The sequence below is a fragment of the Mixophyes fleayi genome, chromosome 12, assembly GCF_038048845.1.
Source record: "Mixophyes fleayi isolate aMixFle1 chromosome 12, aMixFle1.hap1, whole genome shotgun sequence".
NCBI classification, from domain to species: domain Eukaryota; kingdom Metazoa; phylum Chordata; class Amphibia; order Anura; family Limnodynastidae; genus Mixophyes; species Mixophyes fleayi.
Genome location: NC_134413.1, coordinates 17,185,955 through 17,213,484, shown reverse-complemented (window position 1 = coordinate 17,213,484; position 27,530 = coordinate 17,185,955). Strand labels below are relative to the sequence as shown.

Sequence of the window (27,530 nt, the reverse complement as noted above, 5' to 3'; positions counted from 1 at the left end):
AAATTTAACCCTATGCACACCAGAATGGGGATGTTTAATACTGACGTCTTTACCAATACTGACCATAAGCAATAGTCATGGGCTCCCTGGTTCAAAGGCAATATATACAAAATATATTCATTATTTTTAAAGAATGTAAAGTCTAATAAATATAGGACTGACCTTTATTCTAAAAAATACTAGGGTACACAAAGTTTAAATGCTCAGTTTAACCCACACGTAGGGAAACTGGTCTGGCCACCACGGTGTGAAATGCCCCCAGTCATGAAGGGGTTAACATATAATAAAGAATTCAGTCGGAACTCTGAGGCTTGTTGTGCTTTTTATTAGGCAAACACTGAAACTGTACAAAAGCTGTAGAACGTCCCTGTTACGTGTAATAAAGGAGACCGTGGTTCCTACTGAGCCACAAGTGTCAATAATGAAACCAAAAGCCATTATACCTGAATATACAGCGGTGTACGGCGACACCGGATCAGCCTCGGGGCTTTCTACAATTGCGTTAGAAAAAAGGGGTAAAGATAACGGTATTATACGGCTTCGTTTATAAACTTATAGAAATCGGCAGCTTCAAGCAACGTAACTGCTCGGAGTAGACTTGGTCCACAGCTGTGTATTAATGTAAAATAATATTTAATACACAAGTGATATGTACATACACCTGTAATTATCGGCAGTGATGCCACATTAGAAATCACTGGTTTATACAGTGCTCACTAGCAAAGCGTGTGTGGTAGAAGGCATCATACGCCTCCTACCGTAAATTATAGGTTATAATTCACTTCTACTTTCTGTGCCTGGTATAAAAGCACACCGGCTACAGGCTTCTGCTTTTTATGGGCACTAAACGCCTTTGCGAAGTGTAATATCCATATAATTGACAATAGGGAGTACATTATCACATATATAATGTGCTATTAGTCTGGCACAATATAAACTATTGTAAAGAATATATATCACAGGAATGCTTTGCTCACATCTCCCTGGAATAGAATGGCATAAAGTCTACCCGTTGCCTACACACAGTGGCCGTATTTCAGGTTGAGCCACGCTACGGACTAGTGACATCACTGAAACAAGAGTCACTCAGTCATATTATCGCTCCCCAGTGAATGGATAGGCTGCATACTCTTGGCTCCTCCTACAAAATGGCTGCCTACACTGTGTGTAGCAACGGGTACACATTTAAAGGTCAGCTAAAGTGAACATTTCTGGAGTTCGTGCCACCGTCTACCTCCCAGCACTTATTCAGGACATGTTCTATGCACACAAGTGCGCTAATCAGGCACATCCTAAAAACATGGCCTGCAGATAGAATTCGAGAACTGAAGGTGGAAGATAATATGTTCAAGTGTTTATAACTTCCCTACAAACAAGTCACAAACTTTGTATTGCCCAAGAAAAGATTAGTGAGAGATTAGAAAGAGAAGGAACCTGAGCTGTAGTGTAGAAAGTCCTCATCAGAAAATAGGGAGCCCAAGACTTGTGGAGCAAAGAGTTGAGGCTCATTGAACTGCGTCTAACCCACACTGGAGAGAAAACATGGTCTAAATCAGAGGTGTCCAAAACTCAGTCCTCAAGAGCAACCAACAGGTCAGGTTTTCTGTCTGTAGAAACAGGAGGGATAATGACTGACCCAGCCAAATCGATTAACGAACCTGTGCATGATTGAAGAAATCCTGAAAACATGAACCGTTAGCTCTTGTGGACTGAGTTTGGACACCTTTGGTCTAAATTGTGACAAAGTTAAAAAAAAACAACCCATTATTAAAAATGTAAAGATATTGCACAATCTGGGTAAAGAATTCTGGTTGTAAGAAGTCTTAGACTAGGACTTAGCTTTACATATTGGGTGAGAAGAGGAGCTATTGTATTGCATCAAAAATGACAATTACAAATAAAACTTTGCACTGTACATCTTTCCTCTCTTCAGTCACTGGTCCCGGGATTCGTACAGGAGCTTGGCAGCCTGTCGAAACAGGAAGGATACATTATTACCATGTCAGAACCTCCAAAACACTGGTAGAAAGTTATAAAAGAACTTGAAGTGCTTAATGTATCTAATGTTACGCTTACTCCAAGACTGAATTCCACATCACCTAAACAACGTTGAGTTGTCACAACCAGAATGACAGCAAAAAACACTTCCGCTGTTGGTGATCCATTGTTGTGGCAACAACTGTACAGTTCAATGCCAACTATATGCAAAGTCATGCACTTGGGTATCAAAAACCCAAAGGCTAAATATAGTATTAATGGCACTATATAACCACAGAGGAGGGAAGAGATCTAGGAGTTACTATTGCAGGTGACTTAAAGGCAGGTAAGCAATGTACAAAGCAATGAGGAAGGAAAGTCAGATGCTTGGTTGCATAGAGAGAGGAATCGGTAGCAGAAAGAAGTAATAATGTCACTGTATAGGTCATTGGTACGGCCTCATCTAGAATACTGTGTTCAGTTCTGGAGGCCATATCTCCAGAAGGATATAAATACATTAGAGACTGTACAAAGAAGGACAACTAAAATGGTGCATGGCCTACAGCACAAAATTTACCCAGGAAGACTAAAATATCTTAATATATATAGTTTGGAGTAGAGAAGGGAAAGGGGGGACATGATAGAAACTTTCAAACATATCAAGGGATTTAACAAGGTACATTAGGGAAACATTCTTTAAAGGAAGAGAAGTATTAGAACACGAGGACATGCACTGACACTGGGGGGAAGAGAAGTATTAGAACACGAGGACATGCACTGACACTGGAGGGAAGAGAGGTATTAGAACACGAGGACATGTACTGACACTGGGGGGAAGAGAAGTATTAGAACACGAGGACATGTACTGACACTGGGGGGAAGAGAAGTATTAGAACACGAGGACATGTACTGACACTGGAGGGAAGAGAAGTATTAGAACACGAGGACATGTACTGACACTGGGGGGAAGAGAAGTATTAGAACACGAGGACATGCACTGACACTGGGGGGAAGAGAAGTATTAGAACACGAGGACATGCACTGACACTGGAGGGAAGAGAGGTATTAGAACACGAGGACATGTACTGACACTGGGGGGAAGAGAAGTATTAGAACACGAGGACATGTACTGACACTGGGGGGAAGAGAAGTATTAGAACACGAGGACATGTACTGACACTGGAGGGAAGAGAAGTATTAGAACACGAGGACATGAACTGACACTGGGGGGAAGAGAAGTATTAGAACACGAGGACATGCACTGACACTGGGGGGAAGAGAAGTATTAGAACACGAGGACATGTACTGACACTGGAGGGAAGAGAAGTATTAGAACACGAGGACATGCACTGACACTGGAGGTTCAGAGAAAATCTGAGCAAAAATGACTTCACAGAAGGGGTAGTGGATAAGTGGAATAGCCTCCCATCAGAGGTGGTAGATGATAATACAGTAGAGCAATTTAAACATGCTTGGTATAGACATAAAGGAATCCTTACAAAGAAATAGGGATTAAACAGAGTTTGAGGTTAACATAGGTTAAAAAAAAATGGGCAGACTAGATGGGCTAAGTGGTTTTTATTTGCCATCAAATTCTATGTTCTGATTATGTGGATCCTTTCACCTACTATGCAGGAATCTCCTCTGCGTACTACTGGAATTGTATTGTAAGTAAAATTACATTATATATATATACACATTATAATATTACTATTTATTAACATCCGTGCTCCTGTGTCTTCATCTACTGTTTATTCTAACCTGAATCTACTGTAGCTTCATTAAAATGTTGTTCTCATTCCAAGGCTATATTAATAAAGTAATGACTGATCATGAGAAGAGCCTGGTTCCTCTAGATCTGGGTAGAGATTCGTTCAGTAGAAGAGCTCTTCTAAGACATCAAATATCTTGGCGATGGTCATAGGGCAACCTTCCATCTATTCCCCCAACTTCTGGAGTCCAAGCCGCATTTCCCAGGAGGGAATATCAAAATCTATGATTCAGTGGAGGAAATCAACAAAACCCACTGTCCCCTCATTCACTCTGACCCAAACTTCTAGAACACATCTAGTTATGGGAGAGAGAGAGAGAGAGAGGGGAGGATAAACCCCTATAGGAAGCAGGATGACAACAAGGTGCATCACCTACACAGACCCCAACCAAGATACATTCAAGAGGGACCCAGAGCTGGTCTTTACCCTGTGTGACCAGTCAACTCCCCAACAGAAACACCACCACCAAGTAGTCTTCATCAGTTATTGAACCGTTGTGAACAGAGTGACATTGGCTGGATATTCATTTTAAGAATACTTATGTTTTAAAACCACAAATATGGAGTAAAGCAATTCACAGGCTACACAGTGAAGGTTCGAAAATCAAGGCATAGAGACAATTAAGTGATGCAGGTATCTGGAATGGAGATTTAAGTCGGCTACATGGAAACACCCACCCCTGATATTAAACAACAAAAGTGGGAAATTGTGCACAAGGCCTCCAATCTCCACCCAATGATTACTTGAGGTCTAGGACATAGACGTTGAAATACGGCCTCTCTGTACCTTGTGCATTGCAGCCAGCCAGGATGCAGACATGTTTTTGTTGCAATTAAAGTCTTCACTTGTTGTAAACTTCATCTGTAAGAGGTCATCGCAGCCTGGGGTTTTATACTGAAGCAGCATCCCGGTGGCACGACTGTTCCCTCCTGTATGGGTCATGCAAAAAAAAAAATGAAATTATATACAATGTTTTATTTGGGCTAAAAGCCACAGTGTACAAGTCATCTAGGGGAAGTTCACCCACCCCCAAACATACAAATTCTCATTTTCAAATCAGAAAATTGGAAGCAGTTGTCCCCTGTGATAACATTTCTCCAATAAAATTATCTTGCATTGTATCCCAACATCGTGCAAGTGACCGATGTCTACAAGTTACCGCAGCATCGTGTGAGCAAATGTGAGCAGCTGGTGCAGGCAATGTTGTGTTTCAAACCCATTATGAATATAAGAGTGTGCCGGACAATGGGCTGTAACCCACAGCAACCAATCAGAAGCCACCATAACAGACTAGTGCAGTTGGACTAATGAACGCCGATATCCGATTGGTTGCTGTACTTTATAGAACGTATATTAAGCCCTGTGCAGTGCAGGGAGTATAAATATCCACAGAGGATCTGGGATTAGATCATGTAAACTCAATTCCAAAACTGAAGAGAATTATAATGCAATGTATTCTAATTAACATTTGTACAAAGTGTATAGCATATATCCAGGCATCTAAACCAGTGACAGAGTATACACCATGCATGGTTTAATGGCCGATAGGATAATTATCTTAAGACTCCCAGTTCTCCAGTATTTTATTTATCTGAATAATATGGATCACTAATTATAAAAGTCATAGAGGTGAGAGATCGTGTGAACCCTTTAGATTTATCTGTATTCCTGCATCCAAAAAATAGATACAGACACTGATTAACATACAAATATTATATATATTTTATTAAACACACTATGGGGTATGTATGAAACCACGTGTGACCCATATATAATCACTAGCAGCAAAGGGGATTGTCACTCCCTATGCTGCTTGCAGCACAATACATGAAGAGGGAACGGCAATGACATGGAGCCGGGCTTAATGCAGAACAGATTGTTATTCCACCGCTATACAAACATGTACTTAGTGCCTTTTTGGTGGACCATACCCAATACATGTACATGGGGTCCTCACATAATATTGCTGTGGGGGCTACAAAGGTCTAGTTACACCCCTGACCATAAAAAAGAAGGGAGAGTCAATTAGTAAAAGGGCCAAGCAAGGAGGAAACTACCGACTGCTGTAAAACCATTGGGATCTGTCTCTAAGACCATCTGGAAGATGCTGAATGTACTACGGCTATGACACATTCAGTCTTATGGGTTTCCCAGCAAATAAATAGTAATTGTACAGTAATATGTGTAGAAAGGTCATGTTTAAGTCTGTGCCCTATAGAGTTTTTATCTCACGCAGATTCTGATAAACATGTTACTGGACAATGGTGCCCAAACGTCTACATACAATGTCAATGAGAAGCATTCGGAATGTTGAAAACAGCTATAAGGGGCTGTGCCCCGTCACCCAATCAGACTCAGGAGCGGACGTCCTCACCATTGTGTATGGCTCTAGTAGATTGTATAGGAGAATGTCAGGATGTTCATCGGTGAGCAGAAGAGAATATGGGTCATACAGCACAATCACCCTACACAAATAGATCTACAACAGAAAGACCCCGACTGGAGGGATGTAAAGGAAGCAGGTGACGTACGGCGACGTCGCTCTGTACAGAGGAAAGGACCATAATACCAAAACGGGTATAGGACACACTTGGCTGACATCATTGTGGGTAAAGGAGGGGTCTTACTTAACGTAAAGGTTTGTTTAATTTGTGTAATGCTGGCAGACAAATGATACATCAGGGCATACAATGAAGGCACAAAAAGTTACAGTAGGTTTTATTTGTTTATCTACAACATGTCTATTATTAGGACCGATTAAGAACATTTTTGATCAAATGGATGCAGGAACACAGGTAATTCTAAGATGTATCATACCCAACAATTCATGAAAGACCAAAAAAAAAAAATTATAATATATATTTTACAAATGCACATGGAACACATTCTGCACTTAAGTATTACTGGCCCTTTAATATAATGAATAACCTCCCTTAGCTTCACCACAGAGTAAGTAGGAACATCTGTTACAGAGACAGGATGGGGGGACAGCTGCTTCGAAGCAACAGTTCATGCACAACTTTGCTTCTCAATCAAGAACAAGAACTGGAAGAGCCATAACAAAGGGCGCACTCTACTCACAATGCGGAGAGAGGTTTGCAGGACGGTATTTACCCTGATGGAACGTTAAGACTCAGGATTATAAGCTCCAATTAATGTAATTGACCTTAAACTGCAAAATTTGTATATCAAGTTTTTAGCATTTTCGTGTCTTTCCTGCAGAGTAAATAGGAGAAATACTGTCACTGCTGAAGATGCTACAATTATATTATATGCAGTGTGCGGCAGGAGAGAGCAGAGGGCCGGACTGGTTGTGATTTTAGCCTACAAAGGCCGAGATCTGACATCAGGGACTAGATTTACTAAACTGCAGGTTTGAAAAAGTGGAGATGTTGCCTATAGCAACCAATCAGATTCTAGTTATTTATTACATTCTACAAAATGACAGCTAGAATCTGAGTGGTTGCTATAGGCAACATCTCCACTTTTTCAAACCCGCAGTTTAGTAAATATACCCTCAGGTGTCTAGAGCAGAGTTTACAGTAAAGTCCCACTTCACTAACAGCAATAAAAATGTTTATTTTAAAGAGATAGATGAGAGGTAAGAAGAAGGGGGGGGGGGGGATAATCTCTCCTTTGTTATATTTGTGGGGTTGTATGAACTTATGAAAAAAATCCAAATATGTGTACTTCATTAGCTCCCGTCTATATATGTAGGACAAGAGTATATGTCAATTTTTCAGTGTCTGCCCCCCCTCAAACACAATTATTTACTTTTAGTACAATAGTATCTATTAATATGCCTTAAAGGGTGTTGCAATATTACAAAAGGTTGGGAATACTTTTATCACACTTGTCCGTCACTATTTATAAGATTATAAGAACACACGCTTTCAGCTGTGGGACAACAGTAGTTATTTGATAGGTGACAGCACCATCAGGAAATCACCAGATGTAAAACTGCCCCACACACCCAACAGGGTAATTACCCAAGTGTCAGGAAATGAATAAGGCCCCTATTAGCCCAGGGCCAAAATCCATGAGTTCCCTGTGGTGTAATAATCAAACCAGTGTTGCGATCGTCTGCCTTGTACTGCTGCGATTGATAGGAACCGTGTTCGCTCTGCGTTTTCAAGCAGTGAGAGTAAATATGCCCGTCCCTCTGCAGGAACAAGGTGATCATGTGCCCAAAAACCAAAGTCTTCCTTCGCATTATTAGTGGTCTGCCCCTTTGTTACGAGAAACGTCACAATTGGAAGCCCTTTTAAAATGTAGAAATTTAACTGGAGGAAAAAGCTCTAGAAAGACATGCTAAACCATGGTGTGCCCGCTATCCGTGGCTCAGCACAGCAAAGCCTCACAGGCCCTGCTGGTTTTGCGATCAGGAATATAGTGAAATCAGATGCATGCAACATGGCCTCAGCCCACGTCTGCAGACTCTGAGATGAAGCCCAGAGTCTGCAGACGGCTACGGAATCAAGTCGACAATGATTGAATTCATTCAAATATAAAAAGATCAACGTAAAATACAGAAGACGGAAACATGTTTTGTAATATTCTGATTTGAGAGGAGAAGGGGCCGACACAACATGCGGACAGGAGCAAGCTCCACATCACCTCCGCTGACCTTCAGTAATGCACTGGCTCTCCAACAGGCTGGTGTATGTGTGAATATCTTTGTACATCAAAGCAGCGTGGACAGTGAGAGAGAAAGTCACAAACAGACTGAGCATGTGCTACATTATCACTGAAACAGCAAGTTCATGTTAATTGAATTGAAAAATAAAAATAGGCATGCTATGGTCAACAAGCTACAGAGCGGAGAGAGAGAGAGCCAACAAAATGGCTGACAGGAGAATACTGAGGTAAAATTACTTCATGCTGTGTTATTCTGTAAATAAAAAGAGAAATCAGTCAGGGGAGTTTCATGGGGGAAAAAAAAATAGTTCTAAAAGAAAAAACAACAAACATTAAAAATAAAGTCCCAGTTACTAAAAAGAAATTATATTGCCAAATTAAGTTTTACAATAATTGCCATGTTTGGGGGAATGGGGTAATTTTACCTCATGCCATGTTATTTATTGGGGTTAAACTGTTCAAAACAAAACATGGAACTAGTAAATGGGGCTGCCAGAGAAAAAGATCATGACGAGAATGAAGCATTTTTTCCTCAATATTAATAAAACAGACTATATTGTGATACAATGACCATGTTTGGTATAAAGTAACTGTAATAGCACCATTTTATCTCATGAGGTAATAACTTTAATAATTGTATCCTATGCTGTTCTACAGCAGAAATGGCAATCTGTGGGGGGGGGGGGGGGGGGGGGGACTACAAATCCCAGCACATACTGCAAGCCTCCAGCTGTACTCTACTCCCACAACAGCTGGAGAGCAACACGTTGACCAATACTCATCTGCATGAACCTGCAGGGGTCTTCAGGGAGTGAAGGGGTTAAATAAGTACATTTTCCAGACTATTCTTGGTCTCTAAGGCTGGTGTTAAATGTGCGCTTCGAACTCCATCTTTTGCCTGCTGAAAAAGTCGCCAGCGTTCGTAAGCGCTGAATCGCCTGCGCACATTCAGGGCTTCTCCCCTGTAGGAGGGTAATTATAAGCTTTCGAGCAGGGTTCTCTTACCTCTCTGTCTGTATGTATTACCCAGTATTGTCTTATCAATGTTTGTTCCCAATTGTAAAGCGCTACGGAATTTGCTGGCGCTATATAAATAAATGCTGATGATGAATTATGCTTGGGGGAAAAAAATGCACGCAGAGTCTTTCCAGCTTAATTACTCCAATATGATGGTGGAGGAGGGGACTGTACTTCACTCCAACCACTGAGCACAGGACTGACAGAGATCTAGGAATGCTGGAGAAGCGCACGTCTGAGACCACTCTAAGGGGAACATACCCTGTAAATACACTGAAGTATTAGTTCCAAAGCTGAAAAAAATACAAAAGGCCTAAAACAATCAGATCCCTGGTTTGCTAAATGTAGGATATGACGTTTTCCATCATAATGTATACAAGTAAACATAGTCACACTTCATAATTACCCCCAGGAGTAAACCCTTCTGTCAGTATCTGGACTGTGGAGACTCGAGCAACTTCAATTTCATAATGGTTGTCTCCATCCACGAACAGATATCTATATATATAAATAAAATAATTTAAAATAAATTATCTATTTTTCTCACCATTTTATGCACACAAACAATTGGGTTTTTAGAAGGCAGAAAGAACGTTCAATACAAGAAAGAAAATAAACACCGTAGTAAAAGGACAAATATTGTCCTTTCTAGAAATTATTTAAAATAAAGCCGCGACAGAGTCAAGCAGTCAACAAAACGGTGGGATAACCGATCAGTGCTAGAAGATGGCAAATTAAATCGACAGAAACTATTTTAAAAAGTACATTTTTGTGAACGGTGGTGTTAAAGGTTATTCACACTATTTGTCAATAATGAACACAAGTGTTCGAGGCCCCAGAGATGGGGATACTGATATCTGGTCTCAGCCACATTTGTAGACAAACTTTGACCAATACACTCTAGATAAAAAGCTTCCAACATACAAGTGGACACATGTAATAAGGTCATTTCTGAGGTCTCCTTATGGCTTAAATTAATCATGATCGTGAAGACATGAACACTGGCTCAGCTCACAGAACGGCCGACTCCATTGTACGTATGTGACCGGTGCCCTCTGACACACACACACACACAGACAACCATGTCAGCTGTAGTGTGGCCTACATACGCCGGACGTAGTACAAGAGAGCAACGTTTCCCTTGCTGTTCTTATGCCCGGGAATTACAGCATCACCTGTGATTGTTTGAAAGTCGACACACAATGTTTTCTGACTTCTCCGAAGATCCCTGGGTGATACAGAACGCAGCGCCTGGTGGATACAGGAGAGGAGACACCATGAGTTTTATAGATGTGTTTTACCCCAAATACAAAGTATCTATTTACATATAGTTGTGTTGGGTTGGAGTTTAGTGGGGACTAAATTACCAAATAATTTACTTGGTTTTGGGTACTTACTCTGCATGTTATAAAGTTACATTGTGCCTGTCCATGGTTCACCACCATCTAAGTTGTATCTTCCACTGCTTATTATGCCAGGCACCTGGACAGCATGATGATCGATATTACCCAGATATAATATAATTAGGGAAATTGTAATACAAATTACACAGCGAGGCCAGGCAGTTGGTTCTGCCTTTTTAATAAATTTATTTTGGTTATTATTTTTGGTTTTATTTCGCTACTAGTGGTACTAAGGTACTATTTTGGGACTCCACTATTGTTTTAAATGAATCATTAAAATGTATGTTTTATATAAACAATCATAGAGTGCCCCTAATATACACGTTTTCTACTCTCTACTTATCTTTGCGTCTATCCACACCATGGCTTAAGTTCTGATCTCTAGAGGAACGGTGTGCTTGTATGATCGAGCAGGTATAAGACATAATACTGCAAACACATTATGTGGGCTGAACTAGTATGCCATACCTCTCAACCGTCAAGATTTCAGCAGGACAGTCCCGAATTTAGGGTTGGGTGGGTGAAGCTAATTGGCAGCCCTCTGGTGATATGGCCACACCCCCATCATGACACGGTCATGCCCCTCTGCTAGGGACATGCCGGTTGGGAGGTATAAATATATCCCCTATCAATTTACTAGGAACCAATCAGATCACTGCCTAATATTCACTAAGGGTGGCATATTCATGAGTTGCTGGTTCCTAGTGAATTAATGGGTTACATTCCCAAATATTAGGCAAGCTAGAACATGGCTGCCTCCGCTGTAATTACTGCAGCATTCCTACATCATGATGTCCTCACCACATACCGTTCATCAGCACTTTCAGTTGCCGGTCATAGAACTCCATCTCTTTCTGCGAGATGACGGAACATTCTCCACACTGGCGCACTGGATCCACAAAGCACATGCGGGGGAGAGGGACCTTCTTACTGCAGCATTTGTCACAGAAGCATTTACCGCAGCGGCGGCAGTGGTGCTGGAAGGGGAGGCAAAGACGCACTTTAACCAAAACGCGACCAATTCCACGTGCTATTGATCAACACAGCAATATAAAGGAATGCAGTTAATTTATAATGCTTTTATTCCAAACAGTTCCCTGGGCTATAAAAGGTTCAAAAGCTGAGATTTTACAGACATTAGGAACACTCAACAAATAAGACGGAGGATACTAACTACGAAAAATTCCGTCTGCCTCCTTTCCCCTCCTCATATGGTCACATGCAGCCCCGTCCTCACTAATATAATCATCAGTACACTCATCCTGTGCTGCAGGTACCAGTTCTGTGACCCGATTGGTTACAGGTTGTTCTAACTCCACCCACTTAAAAACTGGGGACACACGAACAAGCAGAAGTTTAAAAAAAAAAAAAAAAAAGAAGACTGACTTTGTCAAATGTAAAATGGCTAGCATACCATACAAGTGGTTGTGTAAATGATTACTGAATTAATAATTGTTAATTCATTACAAGTCAGGTTCTGTTTAGAATCTGATAATAAGAACCTTATTAAGGATAAAGGTTTCTGACTACAGAGTCCATGTTTGTTTATTGTATTGTGATTCAGCCCTGTGGCTGAATCACAATATAATAATACAAGCTTATCTGTTATTGCGAGCAGAAACTTCTCACGCTTAAAAGACATTGTGCAGAATTTATAGTACTAAGAGAACCTGCTTTCACGCACACAATTTATTGCTTATTTGTAATGCCAGTTAAAGTTAAAATTAAGATAGTTTATAAATTGGGCCACATATTAATATGATGTGATGTGATCAGTACAATTCAAAAATTATCAACGCATCCCTCGTTCTATTACATCATACTGGCATACATTTGTGGCAAGGGCAAATCAGGTATTTTCAGCACCCCGAGACCATTTTCTTACCTTCCTATTTAGAAAGTCAAACTTGGCTTCACAATGCATACATCGAGGACACTGAAAGAGATTAAGGTTTTATATTAGAGATGCTCACTGACCCACATGAACTGGTTTTAGATTTGGATTAGCTTCGTGCTTTGGTTTTGGCAAAACCGCCCTCGTGTGTTCTGTTTTTTTGAGAAAATATCATAAAATATGCTAAAAAGTCACATAATATTGCTCTTTTTTTGTTCCTACATTATTATTAACCTCAATAACACTAATTTCAAGTCATTTGCAGTCAATTTAGACCACCTCACAGATCACAATATTATCTTCATACACTTTCGGACAAAGACTGCAGCGACCTGGCTGGATGGTAAGCGACAGAGCAATGACACAAACACACGGCAGTTCCTACCACATCTAGGACACGTTGGCACACAGCAGTGGCAGAAAAGAAAAATGGGGTTTCGCCCTCCCTCCCACCCACCGTTATTTTGGATCTTAAAAAAGAATCAAAAAAATCGCGAGATCTGACGGCGTCACAATGACGTTTTTGCCTCATTTTCAAATGTGCGAAGGTACCAAGCCGGCTTGGCACCCGATTTTGCCAAGTTCAGGTATATTCGGTTCTTGGGAAACAAAGCCCGAGCATCTCTAATTTATATTACTTTACAGTACTGGATATTCAGACATCTCACAGGATTGACTTATTTTAAACAAACTACTGCCCACACCCCATCTGTTACTGAATTTTCCAGTATTTTTAATAGCAGCTATTATAGTGCAAGAAAGATTCCTGGCCTATGTGAGGGCTGCTTTAAAATACATCAAGTTTTTCTGATAAACGAACACCCATAACTGCAGTACAGAGTCATGGCCTTCGTTCATGACCCACAAAGGACATTTTGTCTAGGAGACAGCATTCACAGACAGGGACATGACTGGTTTCCATTCGTGAGCAGTTCAATGGTCCAAACGCGCATCACTGGAAGGGTTAAAAGGTAAACCGTGCCTATCTGCAGACCAATGTTACCTCATGTCACATAACGATGTACATTATATCTCCAAAGGTTAATGCAGAAATAATAAAACAGCCAAATATCACAGGAGGGGGGGGGGGGAGACTGAGACAGCAACTATGCCAATAAGTCTTCGAAAATTAGATTATAACTATGGTGATCATTTTGAATGCTCTTAGTAAATAGAATTTGCAAAGCCCAGAGAACAAACAGATATAACGAGACCTCCATCCTCTGTACAGAATAGAAGACATCTGCCCAGGGAACGCCCTGGAGATCATAATCACCATTTATTTAATCAGGAATAGTTGGCAACTTTGTAGGCTGTAGTTATCTGTCCTGAAGCAATATGGATGCTGTAAAGAAACTTGCATTATGACGCAGTACTTCTGTGATTTCATCCAATTAGTAAAGTTCATTAGTCACACTGAAAGACTGTACTAATATGACCAATGTGTACCTTGGCCATTCAACTACAGATAACAGATGCTGCACTAAATGTACCGGAGCTTGAAGGGACTTTAATACCTGTCCGCTCGTGTGATTTTTTTTCCAGGTGTAGCGAGATAGTTGCTTACCATAGCTGTCATCCACCAGCACACAACCTCATCTAACCACATGCCCCTACTCTGACTGACGGCTCTTGTCTGACACTCACAGTGCACAACAGTTACTTTAACTTTTCAAGGTTGGCCGTTCATTTATTAAAACTGTAATATTGTCGTCCCCCTGAGAAAAGTCTGGGAAAGAACTGTTACAATCTTGTGTGAATACTGGGAACTGTCACAATATAATAAAGATAAAATACATTAAATGTTATATTCTCACATTCATCTGACAACCCTTAAAACCTTACATCTGCAATTATTTCCAGTACATGCCTGTTTACATGTCATGTACATGGTAACATGTGGAATACACGTTTTTATATACTGCAATTAGTTTATAGAGTGGACAATTTTTTTTTTATAGAAATGCCAATATCAAGTCAGATAATGGGGTGTTGAGCCACCATGGGGGGTATTCAGTTCACCGCAAGTTTTTTTTTTTCCCTGCAGTATAATAAAAAAAAAAAATCACGCCCGGGTTTTTTAACTGCTATAGCGACCGTTTTTAGGGGAGTGTTTAACGCGGTCATGTATAAAAAAAAAAAGACTGGCATACATTTTCATACATTGATTGCATTACACAACCAATCTAGTTGAGAATATCTACATTACAGTACTTTCTTTAGTCAACTATTTTTTACTATAGAATTATCTATACCATGTCAAAACACATTAGTACATACATATTTGTACCAAAAACATACATAAATATATTTAATTAGTGATTTTTATTTTATGTTTTGGTTTTTATTTTCATTATTTTTTCACAAGAAAATCAACTTTTACATGGTAGGCATTACTGATAAACATAGTTTAATCTTTTTTTTCATTATTCCATGATTTCAAAAAATTTTCTTAGGTTTTTTATTTTTATCACACCACAAAGAGGTGCGAGATAAAACAGCATATTGGCCTATTTAACGCGTCGTGTTAAAAAACAATTGAATAGCTTTTAACTCGGCTGCCTCTCGCACACCCTATACTTTCAATAGACCTCCTACTGGAGAGCGAGAGGATGGTTTCATGAAAAAAAAACGGAGCGTTAAAAATGGAATTCAATCGCTGGTAAAGTTAACGTGCTCGAAAATGATAAAAAAAACAGTGTTAAAATTACTTAACGCTGTCTTAAAAAATATCTTGCAGTCAAGTGAATACCCCCCCCCCCCCCACCTGTGTGGCCAGTACGGCCCAATTGCTCCACGGCATCAAGTTTACTAATGACTGGTATTGGGCAGAAGGGAGGACGCTCCGGGACAGTCACTGAAAGGACACCCGATTATCGGGTATCACAATCCTGGGGTATGTGCTTCTATCTACCGGTGCCCTGTGGGGAGGAGGTTTGCCCCTCCGAGTTCCATGCTGACATCACCTCCGACACTGGGGCTCAAGAAACGTTAGCAAGTTGAGAAGCTCAGTCACAATCGCCCCCAGCATTCTAATATTTGTCCATATCGGGGGGTCATTTGCTTAAACACATACCCACCAAGGTTTATTACATGCGTTTAAATACGGACACTAGAAACCACTGCACCAGTGTCACACCCCAGGGGACACAAGATCTAATAGTTTGAATTTTTAGGGCACTAAAGAAGCTTCCGCAGTGTTTGAGTAAAGACAGTAAACCACACAGTAGCTTAGCAATACAACAATGAGTTGGAAATAGGAGAAACACATTCAACTCCGGAACAGGGGAACGTCCGCCACAAAGATGAACTGCCCATAATTACACCAAAATAGCTGCATTTTTCCTGTCACCCTTGATTTGAAAAAGGTAATTATGACCATGCCAAAGAACTAAACTTTATTGTGCTACATTCCGTTCCTGTGGGGAGTTCTTCTGCTCATGAACATGGATGATGAAAGCCAACGCTGCTTAAATCATAGACAAAGGGTTGTACTTTATCCTCACTCCAGGGTTAGAAGCCTGTTCATGAACACAGATGTATGAATTTCCCTCCCAAAATTTGCTTTGATGCGATCCGCCCAAGTTTGGTGAAAAATTCTGATTTTCCTAGTTTTAACCAGCAGATCATCAACACCAATTCACCCATAACACTTACAGCCGGTCACCCTAGTCTCGGTAGACGCAGGCAGAAGACTACAAGTCAGAGCAAGGGAAGGCGCATGTAAGTTCTTTAGGTGTTTCTTGTATCTTCAAAGGTACATTGGTATTTTGTCATTCCAGTAAGTTTAGAAGTTTGCTTGATTTTTAGCTTTATAAACATATCTTTATATTGTCTGGATAGAAGCCAACCTCAGGCTTCTGGTATTTCTAATGCTACACCAATACTGGGCATTAGCTGCAATGCTCAGGTATACACAGATACCTCCATAGCAGTCATCGTCCCAGGATTCAAGGAGCTGGGTAGTGTCCCAGGAAAACACAATGTTCAGGCTTCCATGTATACAGATATAGTGGTCCTCCCCATGGTTGTCTCTGAATTCATAGAGGAGACTCTTGCAAATGAATCATTACCTGCAAATTATACAGCACAGTCACCTTGGCATGTAAGCACATGCACCCACCACCAAAACCTCAGAAGGGTACAGAGGACGGATTTAGGTACAGTTGTCACGGGCTTGTGACAACTGCAGAGGTTTCCAGCAGGGCAACTGCTCCATATGTCCACAAAAACCCTAGCAAATGAAAGAGCACCTCTGAGGAGGTTGTCAGGAGCACACAGCCTGCTAGGAGGGTATCGGGAAGTGGTGAGGGATGGGTGGGATCTGCATGTTCAGGTCCTGATGCTGAATGTCCACCATGCTGCATTAGACAAGAGACTTTCTTGAAAATTCACAGTTGCGGCTATGAGCAGCACGGTGGCTCCGTGGTTAGCACTTCTGCCTCACAGCACTGGGGTCACGAGTTTGATTCCCGATCATGGCCTTATCTGTGAGTTTGTATGTTCTCCCCTGTGTTTGCATGGGTTTCCTCCAGGTGCACCAGTTTCCTCCCACACTCCAAAAACATACTGGTAGGTTAACTGGCTGCTATCAAAATTGACCCTAGTCTCTGTCTGTATGTTAGGGAATTTACACTGTGATAAGGGCAGGAACTGATGTGAGTGAGTTCTCTATACAGCGCTCCAGAACAAGCGGTGTTATATAAATAGGGGGTGATGAATTTCCTCCCTCCATGTTATGTCCCTGACTGAATGCGTTGCATGATCAGCTTGATTTTTAGTAGCAGATGATACAATTCTTTTGGTTAGACAACTAAATGGACTGACACTGTGTAGGGATATGGTCTGGTTGACATCCATCATGTAGTGCAGCTGGCAGACAGTTGCATGATACAGCTTCACACTCCGCTGTCCCGTACTCCTACCCAAACAGTCCATCTTACCGCCATCAGCCTAGACTCACGGCCGTCTTTGGCTTCTGAGCAGGAGGAAATTAATGTTTGGTTCAGGATAAGTAGATTATTTTTTATTATTATTTAAGATTAAGTAAATTAAGATCTAATGTGGCTATCAGACACATAAAGGTGTAATGGCACATTGTTACAGGAAATTACAATCCAAGATGATCAACCCATACCATAAATGTTATATTTGGTGTTCTCTCAAAAGGAATTAAAGAGATAGATAGAGAGATGGCATCTAATAGTCAAAATGATATTCACTAAGAAAACAATACTTGAACCACAGATATCTTTAATAAAAGTAATGTCTTTGTTTCAGGAGGTTGTTTGCTTACTAAGCAAATATCTTGTATGAAAGGTTTTTATTTGTATATGGATTTCAAGCTATGGTGTGTCCACACAAACTAAGACTTTAAATAAACTGTACAAGGTGCAGAGACTGAACATATGTGGTATATGTCCTGTAACACTGATTCATCTGTTAGCAAAAGAATCTCCTTATTTTCAATAAAAATTACCTAGTTTAGACCAAACTTGACAACTTTGGAGATCACACCTCACGGAAGATCTCCAAAGTTGGCCGTGTTTTGGCGACATGGCCACGCTAATCGTGTCATTAGGCCCCGTCCTGTTATACAATACCAATTCCGGCCTATTATAGCAGGGGGTGCGCTATGATGCAATTAGCACCGCCCACTTCACCAGCGAAGCCGGCAGGATTGGGGAGGTTGCCCTGCTCTCCCAGGAGAGCTCCCAAAAATTCGGGAGTCTCCCGGACCTTCTGGAGCCATGTTGCAGCATTTCCTTGTTTTAGCCTATATGTACGCTCTTGTCTATTTCATGTGCACTCCTGTCCCTTTAAACGTATTTCAAAAACATGTTCTATAGTTATATGGCCTACTTTAGTGAAATCAACAGTCCTGCTACTATGCACCCCGAACCAATTTAATATCTTTATAGGTCATCTCACAGTGACTGGAGAAGTGTGCAGAAAGGATAATAAAACCCATGTTAATAGGTGATTAGTCACCTGCCACCAAGCTGTTTACAGTTGCGACAACGACCTGCACCCTACCTGGCTCTCACTGCCATTGGACACACGGATGGCGCCATCAGAGATCGTAAAGTGGGCGTGGGTCGTGAAAAATGATCAACAATGGCATGGGGCAGACAGGGAAGAAAAATTCAGCGGCACACCTAAAATTTGTTTTTAATACAGGAAAGATTTTATCTGCAGGAAAAGTGTGAACATTTCAAAAAGGGAGAAAAAACTGCTGCTAACAAATCCGGTTACCTCAAGAAAAGGGCACAGCAGTTTACCAACGTCCCACAGTATTTTCCAATGCACTTGGGGAAAAAAAAAAAACACAAAAGAACAAAAACAAAAACAAAACACGATACTTCCCACACAACTTGGAACAATCATTCATGGATTTTCTTCGCTCATGCAGTCTCCTAACTACAGCCGCGGTAGAACTAGATCTAGTTGGAAGACCAGATATGTGCTGATGTTGTACAAAATGTTCCAATATTGTGCTAAGGTCATTTCTTGTAATCTGTTAACAAGGTCAATGATCATTCTGGGTATTGGTAGGAATTCGTCTGTCCTTGCAAGTGTGCAAGAATCTCTGTAATATTAGGCTAAGCATATGAGCAAGTCAGTGCGTTGTGTGGTAATTTCCCTGACAAGGCAATAATGATAGTCAGGCCTCTGTCACTTATACACCTTTGTTAATGTGTATGTAGTTTCTGGTCCAAACGTATGGTTGTGGGCACTCCTCTGCTTTCAGCTGGGCCCTCATTCAATTAGAATGTAAGCTCTTGTGAACAGGGACCTCAATACCCTTTGTTTTCATGTCTGTATTTATTCTACCTTGTAAGTCCTTGTTTTATTAGGTCCAGCTTTCCCTACTGTTAGGTGCTGTGGATAACAGCCTTTCAAGTCAATAATAATAATAAATAATAATAAATGGAAAACACTTCAATGTTGCTTTATATAAGAAGTGTGGAAAGCAATGATAATGGTGAAATAGCTGCAATTTAATCTTTTAGCAAGTGGCGATATATTGACCCTGCCAATCAACCACATCTGTCCTGGCATAAGCCTGAAAACAGACTTTCAGAATTACCTCAATTGTACCAGCTTTAGGCAAAATTCAGATCAGGTTCTTTCCACCTTGGCTCAAGCTATTAATTCCCAAAATGATGCAGAATTTACTAAAGTCATCATTTCTAAAGCTTTTTTTTTTTTTTTTTACTAAATCAGCATTTAGGGAGAGTGCTCTAGGATGCATCCTGCTGTACTTTTCCCCTTGTTTAATACTTTCAATCAGTGATGTCAGTGATCATAGCGGAGGCTGATTTGAAGTTTTTTGTTCAGTTATTACAGTCATTACTAAACGATGACGGAGAACCTAAGCATTTACACAGGAGAATAGTCATCAGGTGCAACGTCAGTCTTATACTGATCAATTGTAAATTATCCTCATTACCAAACAGACTACAATGTTTATCCACATGTTGAATCAGAACCAAAAAGTTATAAGCTTTATGACCAGCAACCTGTACAGACCCTTTGTGCTCACACTACATACTTGGCTATTGACATATTATCAATGTTGCCCTAAAAAGTCTTGGAAGGGTGGCTGGCCAATTAGATGATGTATGGCTTTTGTTTCCTAGGTTGAAAGCTTTCTTGGTGCTTGTGGGTAATGGATAATTGGCATGGCGCTATCAGTTATTGAATTATTTGTGTAATTTACAGTATGATAAAGTATACCTTTCCCTCTCAGGGACAGCTGCTGAATAGGAGCTCCATCTAGTTGTCATTTCCTCTTCACCATCCCCGCTTTACACAAGTTAACAAAAATTACTAAAATGTTATTTTATAGGCTGTTGGAACGGTCGCATGCTTGGAAATTAAACCTGTCTTTAAAAGGCCTTACAATAAACATGTGGGACTGCTGCAATACACACCTCATCTGTATGTAACAAAACCTAGACAAACCTAACGAGGAAAAAAGAATGTTAAACTGAAGAGCCATCTTTGCATTGACTGAGTGACAGCTCTACCTCACTGGGAGCCTGTTAGAATACTGTAAAAAAAAAAAAAAAAAAAAAAAAAAAAAAGAAGGCACATATAGACTGCGTATCATGAAAAATGGAAAACACTAAAACAAATTAAGATACCTTTAAAATAACTGAGAATGTATTATTGAAACCCAAGGGTCGAGCAACAGGATTACCACTCAATTTGGACACACCGTAGCGTTGATGTGGCTGGTCAGCCCGTTAGGAAGGTGGGATGCGCACTGCATTCGTTTTCTAGGTATATATTACCATATCGACCAAAATACCCAATAACCTGATTGATACTGAGACAATCAAATTTAGACATGTTAAATGACGTTGGAAGATGAACTCAATGGATCCACCAAGCAGTCATCTTCCATGCACACGAACAGGCTACGTGAGACCGGAAGAGATTCATCTGCACGTTCTTACTGTGGAACAGCTGGATCGTGACCAATCTGACCACTTATTTGTTTCGCAAAACTGGGCTCTGAACCTGGTCATTCGCATCAGGATAAGACAGCAGGATCGCACAGTATGTGGCTGGCGTTACAAGAATATATCTGGAATGGTCATGAAGGGGTCAGACCAGGAATTTTCAACCAGTAGATGCTCTTTTCTGAGTTTAGAACTCTGTGCAGTAAAACTGCAGACTGAGGCAAGAATGAGGAGGACATCTGGCTTAGCTATATCTGTACAGAAGATAAAACACATCCTGCTGCCTGTAGGGGTCAGTAGGTTAAATTACTGAAGAGACAGGGACAATGAAATCCTGTGACTGAAGCAACCACATATGGAAAACAGGCTAAAAGTAAAGACTCATGTACAATAAAACGTACATGGAACTGGAAATCTAAACGCTTTTGATGGGAATTGACTTTTGTAATTTTATTTTTTTAAAAGAAACATTTGGACTTAAAAAGGAAACACTAGACAAGAAGATAATTTGCCATCATGAACTCCCCCCCCCCCCCCCACCATCTAGCAATCCGAATGAGGGCTCTTTTCCGCCATCCAAGTTGGGACAGCGCTTTCCTGTATGATCTGGGGTAAAAGGATGGCGTGTGCACCTACCATTGGTGTGTGTAGCATGGAAGGGATGTTTTTAGGAAAGGGGGAAAGAGCTGGTACTGCTGGATATGCCCCTGTGATGTGTGGCCACACACCCCTGAACGCAACCACGCACGTTGCCCCGAATCTGCAGCTTAAAATGTTGGAATGTATGAGAAAGCCACGACTGAGTTAGATAAAGGAAGGAGCAGGGCCCTGCCAATAGCAGACTATTTACGCAAGGAGTAACAACTACATAGAACAAAGTTCAAGCATCCAACTTTAAATTAGCTTTTTATGTGGTTAAGTCATCAAACAACTCCCAATTAACGACAGAGGGAACATTGGTTTTATCTCTGTTGCAGTTCTTGGGCCAAGAAAACACTAATGCATTTCCTTCAGTCTTTAATACCTGTTTTATTCTATGGACTGAACAGAAGAACAAAGGATTCTGAGATGCCATAAAAAAAGCCATGTTAAATACAGTAGACAGAATGCCGGAAATTCTGCAAATAACAGACTGAGCCAAGGGGGGGATGATGAAGTATAACAAGACACCCTTTAATACCACTTTCACACTGTCGTCCTGGCAATATCCCGGGTTTATGAGCCCAGGATATTGCTGGGTGACAGTGCAGGACACCCCAGGAAAATTTCTCGGGTAGCCAGTGTTCACACTGAACATGGGTCTGCCCGGGTATCCCTGGCAACATCACAAGAGGAGCTTTGATTGGCTGTAAAGTACTTACAATATCAGCAATATAATGATTAAAAACACAGAAACGCAGACTCTCAGGAGCTAAGCAAAACGGGGGCAAATTTTCATCTTGCTGCACTGCGACGGGGGTAACCAAATGTAAAATGTTTGGACAGATTTAGAGTTGGGAGGGGGCGTGTCCTAGCTCAACTCTAAATTGAAGTGTAAAAATAAAGCAGTACAGTATTTGTGTTCTACATGCAAAAAGAGGCTGAGCTTTCCCTGCATGCAAAAAGATGAATGCATTTGCATCTCTTGCAATGCAGCATGGCTTGTCCAGGAGCAAAGTTGCACCCTCTTATTTTTCTTTGCTCCTAACTGTAAACCACCCTCCAGCTTCACAACCAACGTCAGAGATAGAATACACAGCAATGGATGAAAAATATGTTGGGAGGAAGCCAAATTGAACATCCTTCCTGTTCTCCCACACAACCAGGCCTTATCCAAAGGAATAGATATATTTCTGCAAGAAAGCCAGAGGGAGCAGAACAAAAGATCTTGCGGTGCACAGGTAGTGGGACTAGCGATATAAATCCATTCTCTGAAGCAGAGATGAGATAACTGAGCTAGTCAGCCAGCCATTTACCACCAAGCATCCTGTGAGCTGTATGTAGTTCAGAGACAGCTGCAGTAGCAACAGTTTGCATAAGCCTCAAGTCTTATCTGATATAACCAGGATCCATGTGTAACCAGGAAGCTCCTCACACCATAAACAGCAAGAGACGTGCTGAATTCACAGTGCAAGGTGTACAGTCTTTATGATGGTTACTTTATGAGCAAACAAACAGGTAAAAGTTCCTAAAATCTAAAAATGGACTGATGGAGCCATGATTCATTTTACAGACGCCAATAAAACATGAAAGGTTAGACGAATCTATTTTTAAGACATTAAAATGGGAGCGCTCCATAGTGCATTAAAAGTGACAATTTATAAGGCAGCTAACAAACAGTATACTAAATGCATGCCAATAGATTAATAAAATAGCGCTTACATACAACAAGAAGAACTTTTCAGTTGGGAGTTTCAGCAACATGCAGCACATAAATCCACAATGCTTCTTTTATTCAGACGTGTCAGACCACAGCCCTACACCAATCTGCATCAGAGGAGGGGGAGATTATAAGATATATATTATTCTCAGTCTGTAAGCACTGGTGGTCACTTACTGCTATATACAGTATATTATGGGGGAATACAATTAGCCGCAAAGTGTCTCTGGAACTTCTGTGAGAAACTTTGCAGCAAAGATTTGACAGAAATCTCCGCTCATTTTTCCCTCGCATCGAAAAATGAGCAGAGATTTCTACCTTAATTGCCAGCGATGTCCGTGCGCAACATCGACAGCAATTGAACCCCCCCCCCCCCCCCCCCCCTACGTCTTGTGAACATCCACATACGTGTTTACTTTCAGTGGGCTGCTGGAAAGTAGAAGGCAGAAGCACATTATAATTTGAGGGCTTGGTACTTAGCCCCTAGACACCCACAGGGTTGTGTCAGACCGGCGCTTTGATTGCTAGAACTTTTCCTGCGTGAAACGCGTTGTATCCATATTGCTCAGATCACTCCAAGTTGAGACACTGAAGCGACGGGGAAAATTGCATAAGGTTCTAAAAAGGCACCGCACCAATCATTTCCCTGTGTCACAGATGAGGAGTGTTTCAAAAAGGTTGAGGATGTAACAAGCATCTTAGACAATTCTAGCTTCAGATTACTATACTGTATAAATACAATTCAGAATTGTGATATCAGAATTGTTCACTTACCCCAAACAGCAAGATTGGCCACTCACAGGGTAAGTTAGACTGATCAACCTATCATGGATTACCATTGTGTTGTGTGACACAGATGCTTTTATTTTAAGAAGATGGAATTTCTCCCAATGATTCACAGTATATGACTCCTGGGTTTAAATGTATTAATGTCCGGATTCTTCAACTCCGGCGTGTTCAGCGTCTTCGGCGATTAAATTTAAAGCGGCGCTGCATTGTAAAGGGAAGTTTCCCTTTACAAGGCAGCGCCGCTTTAAATTTAATCGCCGAAGACGCTGAACACGCCGGAGTTGAAGAATCCGGACATTAATACATTTCATTAATACATTTACCCTTTACAATGCAGCGCCGCTTTAAATTTAATCGCCAAAGACGCTGAACACGCCGGAGTTGAAGAATCCAGACATTAATACATTTACCCCCTGGGCTACTAGTTGGACACCAGGGTTTCTCAAACTTTTTTTTCTTTTGCAGAACACAGACTTAAATGCACTTTTTTGCTTGTGACAAACAAAATAACTATATAGTAACTCTTAAAATATTTGCTATACAGTACTATGACCACCAAATTCTAGAAGGAGACACAGAAGAAGCCTCTGCTTCCGATTCCTCCTACACACAGTAGATAAAGTTATACGTCGCTTCAAATCCATTAGCTATTAATGGTATAGAAATGATAGTGTTACATATTTCTAGAGTGAATGGTTACAGAGAAAGATCTATTTTTTTTTTTTACTTCTCTTATTGTAAATCTCTAGTTTCTGTATTATCCAGTGGAAGATTGTGATTTCACTCATGACACACTGGAGTTTTGCTGGAGCTTGCTTTGAGAACCATTGATGTAGATTGACATAAGTAAAAATCATTGTGTGTCATGGGATTAAATGCTCTACTTACACTAAAAACCACAGCTTTTTGGATTGAAGGGTGCTATTGGGAGGAGTACAGAGTATGTTTTGAACTTCAAGGACCATTTTTTTTAGTCATAATGGGGTGTTCCTTCTCTACCAACCCACATCAAGTTCTGCTAACACACACCAACATATAAAAGGTATCATTTAAAAGGAGAGGTATACATAAAATAAAACGTGCTCAATAAAATTGCTGTTAGGAAACCAGACTTTTGTAATTACATGCAAGTATTGTGCCAGTACAATTTCAATGCCATATTATGCTATTAGTGCTTTCCTTTATTAGGAGAACAAGACTTTTTTTTTTTTTTACATAAAACTAATAATAATTAAACACATGCTGCTCATCAATTCCCAGCATCCTCACCTAGTATAATTATATAGTTGGAAAATCAAATAAAACAATGTTTATCCAGAGGATATTTTTATAATTGAAAAAAAAGTATGTTTTTCAGATGTGTATACAGGTTATGAGTCACAAACTGAACAGGGCCAGGTGCACTTTCAGCGTTTATACTTAGTGGAAATAAACCACAATAATGTAACTACTTAAGTCAAAACATGTTAAAAGAGGACACAATATTGTATCCACGTGCTGCCAATGATGTATGTATTATTTACTATTTTTACAAAATAAATAAATACTCTATATCTACTGCGGAAAATACTGCTGCTAACAGGCAGTTTATTGACTGCTCCCAGTGATTGACTTGGGGTGCAGTTGCACAGACCAACCAAAAATAATCAGAGTCGAGTAAGATGAAATAATAAACTAATTCAAGATACAGAATTTTTTTTAAGCTAAGAGTTTATCTTCACCTCACTGTTCAACCACATACTGGTGTACTAAGATTGTAATAGCTACTACAGAGGTAACAGGCCACTGTCACTGTGATGGCAGAAACACACATAACTCAAATAAAATGCAGAGCATGCAGTTAGTGACGTATCTCAAGATGGTTCAAACAGGAACTGATTACACAACCGAGGATGGACATTTTCCAACCATCACTGACGCAGTAACAGTGCTGCATAAAGTGTTAAATCTACACTGATCAACAAGGAAAATACAGTGCTCCCCATTTTCCTTTATACAATCAAAGTCTCTAATCATCAGATATATTCTCTGTAAAAACCAAAAAAAGTGCATTAAAATGTATTAATTCCATTAAAGGACACCTTTTGCAACGCCCCTCTCCATAATGTCACTTGTGGCATCAGTTCTAGTTATATAAGAGATTGACAGCTGTGACACTCATTATAAATTAATTTGTGACCCTAGAAGCCCCCTCCCCCAGTAACAAGTAAAGATTTCTGCACATGGTAACTTTTCCTCTACCAAGTATAACATTATATATATATATATATATCTACTCAGGATAGGACATAAAACAAGCCCAGCAATGAAGTACATGAGTGTCAGCTCTGTGGCCAAGATAATCTGCAGCAACCAGGTCCTGAGACACTGAACAGACTCGGAATTAATTACTTTAGCAGTTTGTGTAGACTCTACCTGGAGAGTGATGGGGTAGACTGCCAGACGAGGAAGGACTACAAGTCCCAGCATGCCCAGGCAGTATATGAGAGTCAGTGCATGCTGGGAGTTGTAGTTCTTACAGCAGCAGACGAGCCACGCGTGGCCCCAGCCTGCTGTACCACGATACACACAGTACATGATCTCCTCGGGTGCTCGGGGTCCAGGCACGGGGATACCCAACTCCTGCGGTAGGTGAGCGGCTGTACCTCTTTATCCGGCACCCACTGCGGCTCCTCCAGGCAGAAGGGGCTGCTGAGCGCCCGGTTCTCGGGCAGCATACGGAGCCCGCTGGGAGACCGGACCAGCTTCTTCGCATCGCGGTCGGTGGACATCTTTCCTCCCTCACTCCACCGGAGCCACTCAGCCAATCACACCTCGGCTGTCCCATGACTGACAGCTCACCTCTGACCAATCAGAGCGGAGACCTTTCCGTGATCCCTGATTGGCGGACACTTTTTTTTTTTTTTCCTGCAAAACATTAACCCCTTCCGGTGCCAGGAAAAGAACCTCAAACCTTCGTGCCGTAAGTCTCCCTCTCGTTTAATCCTTCACCAGCATTGAAAGAGTTAACTAGAACGAGCAAATCAAATCGGCTCATTGGACAAACCTCCCCTGTCGAGCCCGATTGGACGACCGCGCCACGTGACGTCTGTTGACAACGACCTCGGCCAATAAGGTGGCCGAGTCGGGGGAGTGGGTGGGCGTTGGCTGGCCATGTGGTGAGTGTGTGTGCTGCCATTGGACGGTAACTTTGTTTGTCTGTAACGTGAT

The 27,530-nt window shown here is 40.9% G+C and overlaps 1 protein-coding gene across 2 annotated transcripts; it reads right to left on the bottom strand.

Annotated features, from left to right (window-relative positions):
- Positions 1 to 303: 303 nt before the first annotated feature.
- On the bottom strand, positions 304 to 27,175 carry ZFYVE21 (zinc finger FYVE-type containing 21). Of its 2 annotated transcripts, XM_075192956.1 has the most exons (8): positions 26,966 to 27,175; positions 12,693 to 12,743; positions 11,616 to 11,784; positions 10,580 to 10,655; positions 9,811 to 9,902; positions 8,377 to 8,424; positions 4,536 to 4,678; positions 304 to 1,969 (listed from the first exon to the last, which is right to left on the bottom strand). In XM_075192956.1, exons 1-8 carry the CDS (start codon positions 27,089 to 27,091, stop codon positions 1,934 to 1,936), a joined length of 741 nt encoding a protein of 246 aa, XP_075049057.1. In that variant the 5' UTR covers positions 27,092 to 27,175; the 3' UTR covers positions 304 to 1,933. The 2 variants fall into 2 exon arrangements, with proteins under 2 accessions (XP_075049057.1, XP_075049058.1); XM_075192957.1 differs by lacking the exon at positions 8,377 to 8,424 and having other exon boundaries at positions 26,966 to 27,150.
- Between the last annotated feature and the right edge of the window lie 355 nt (positions 27,176 to 27,530).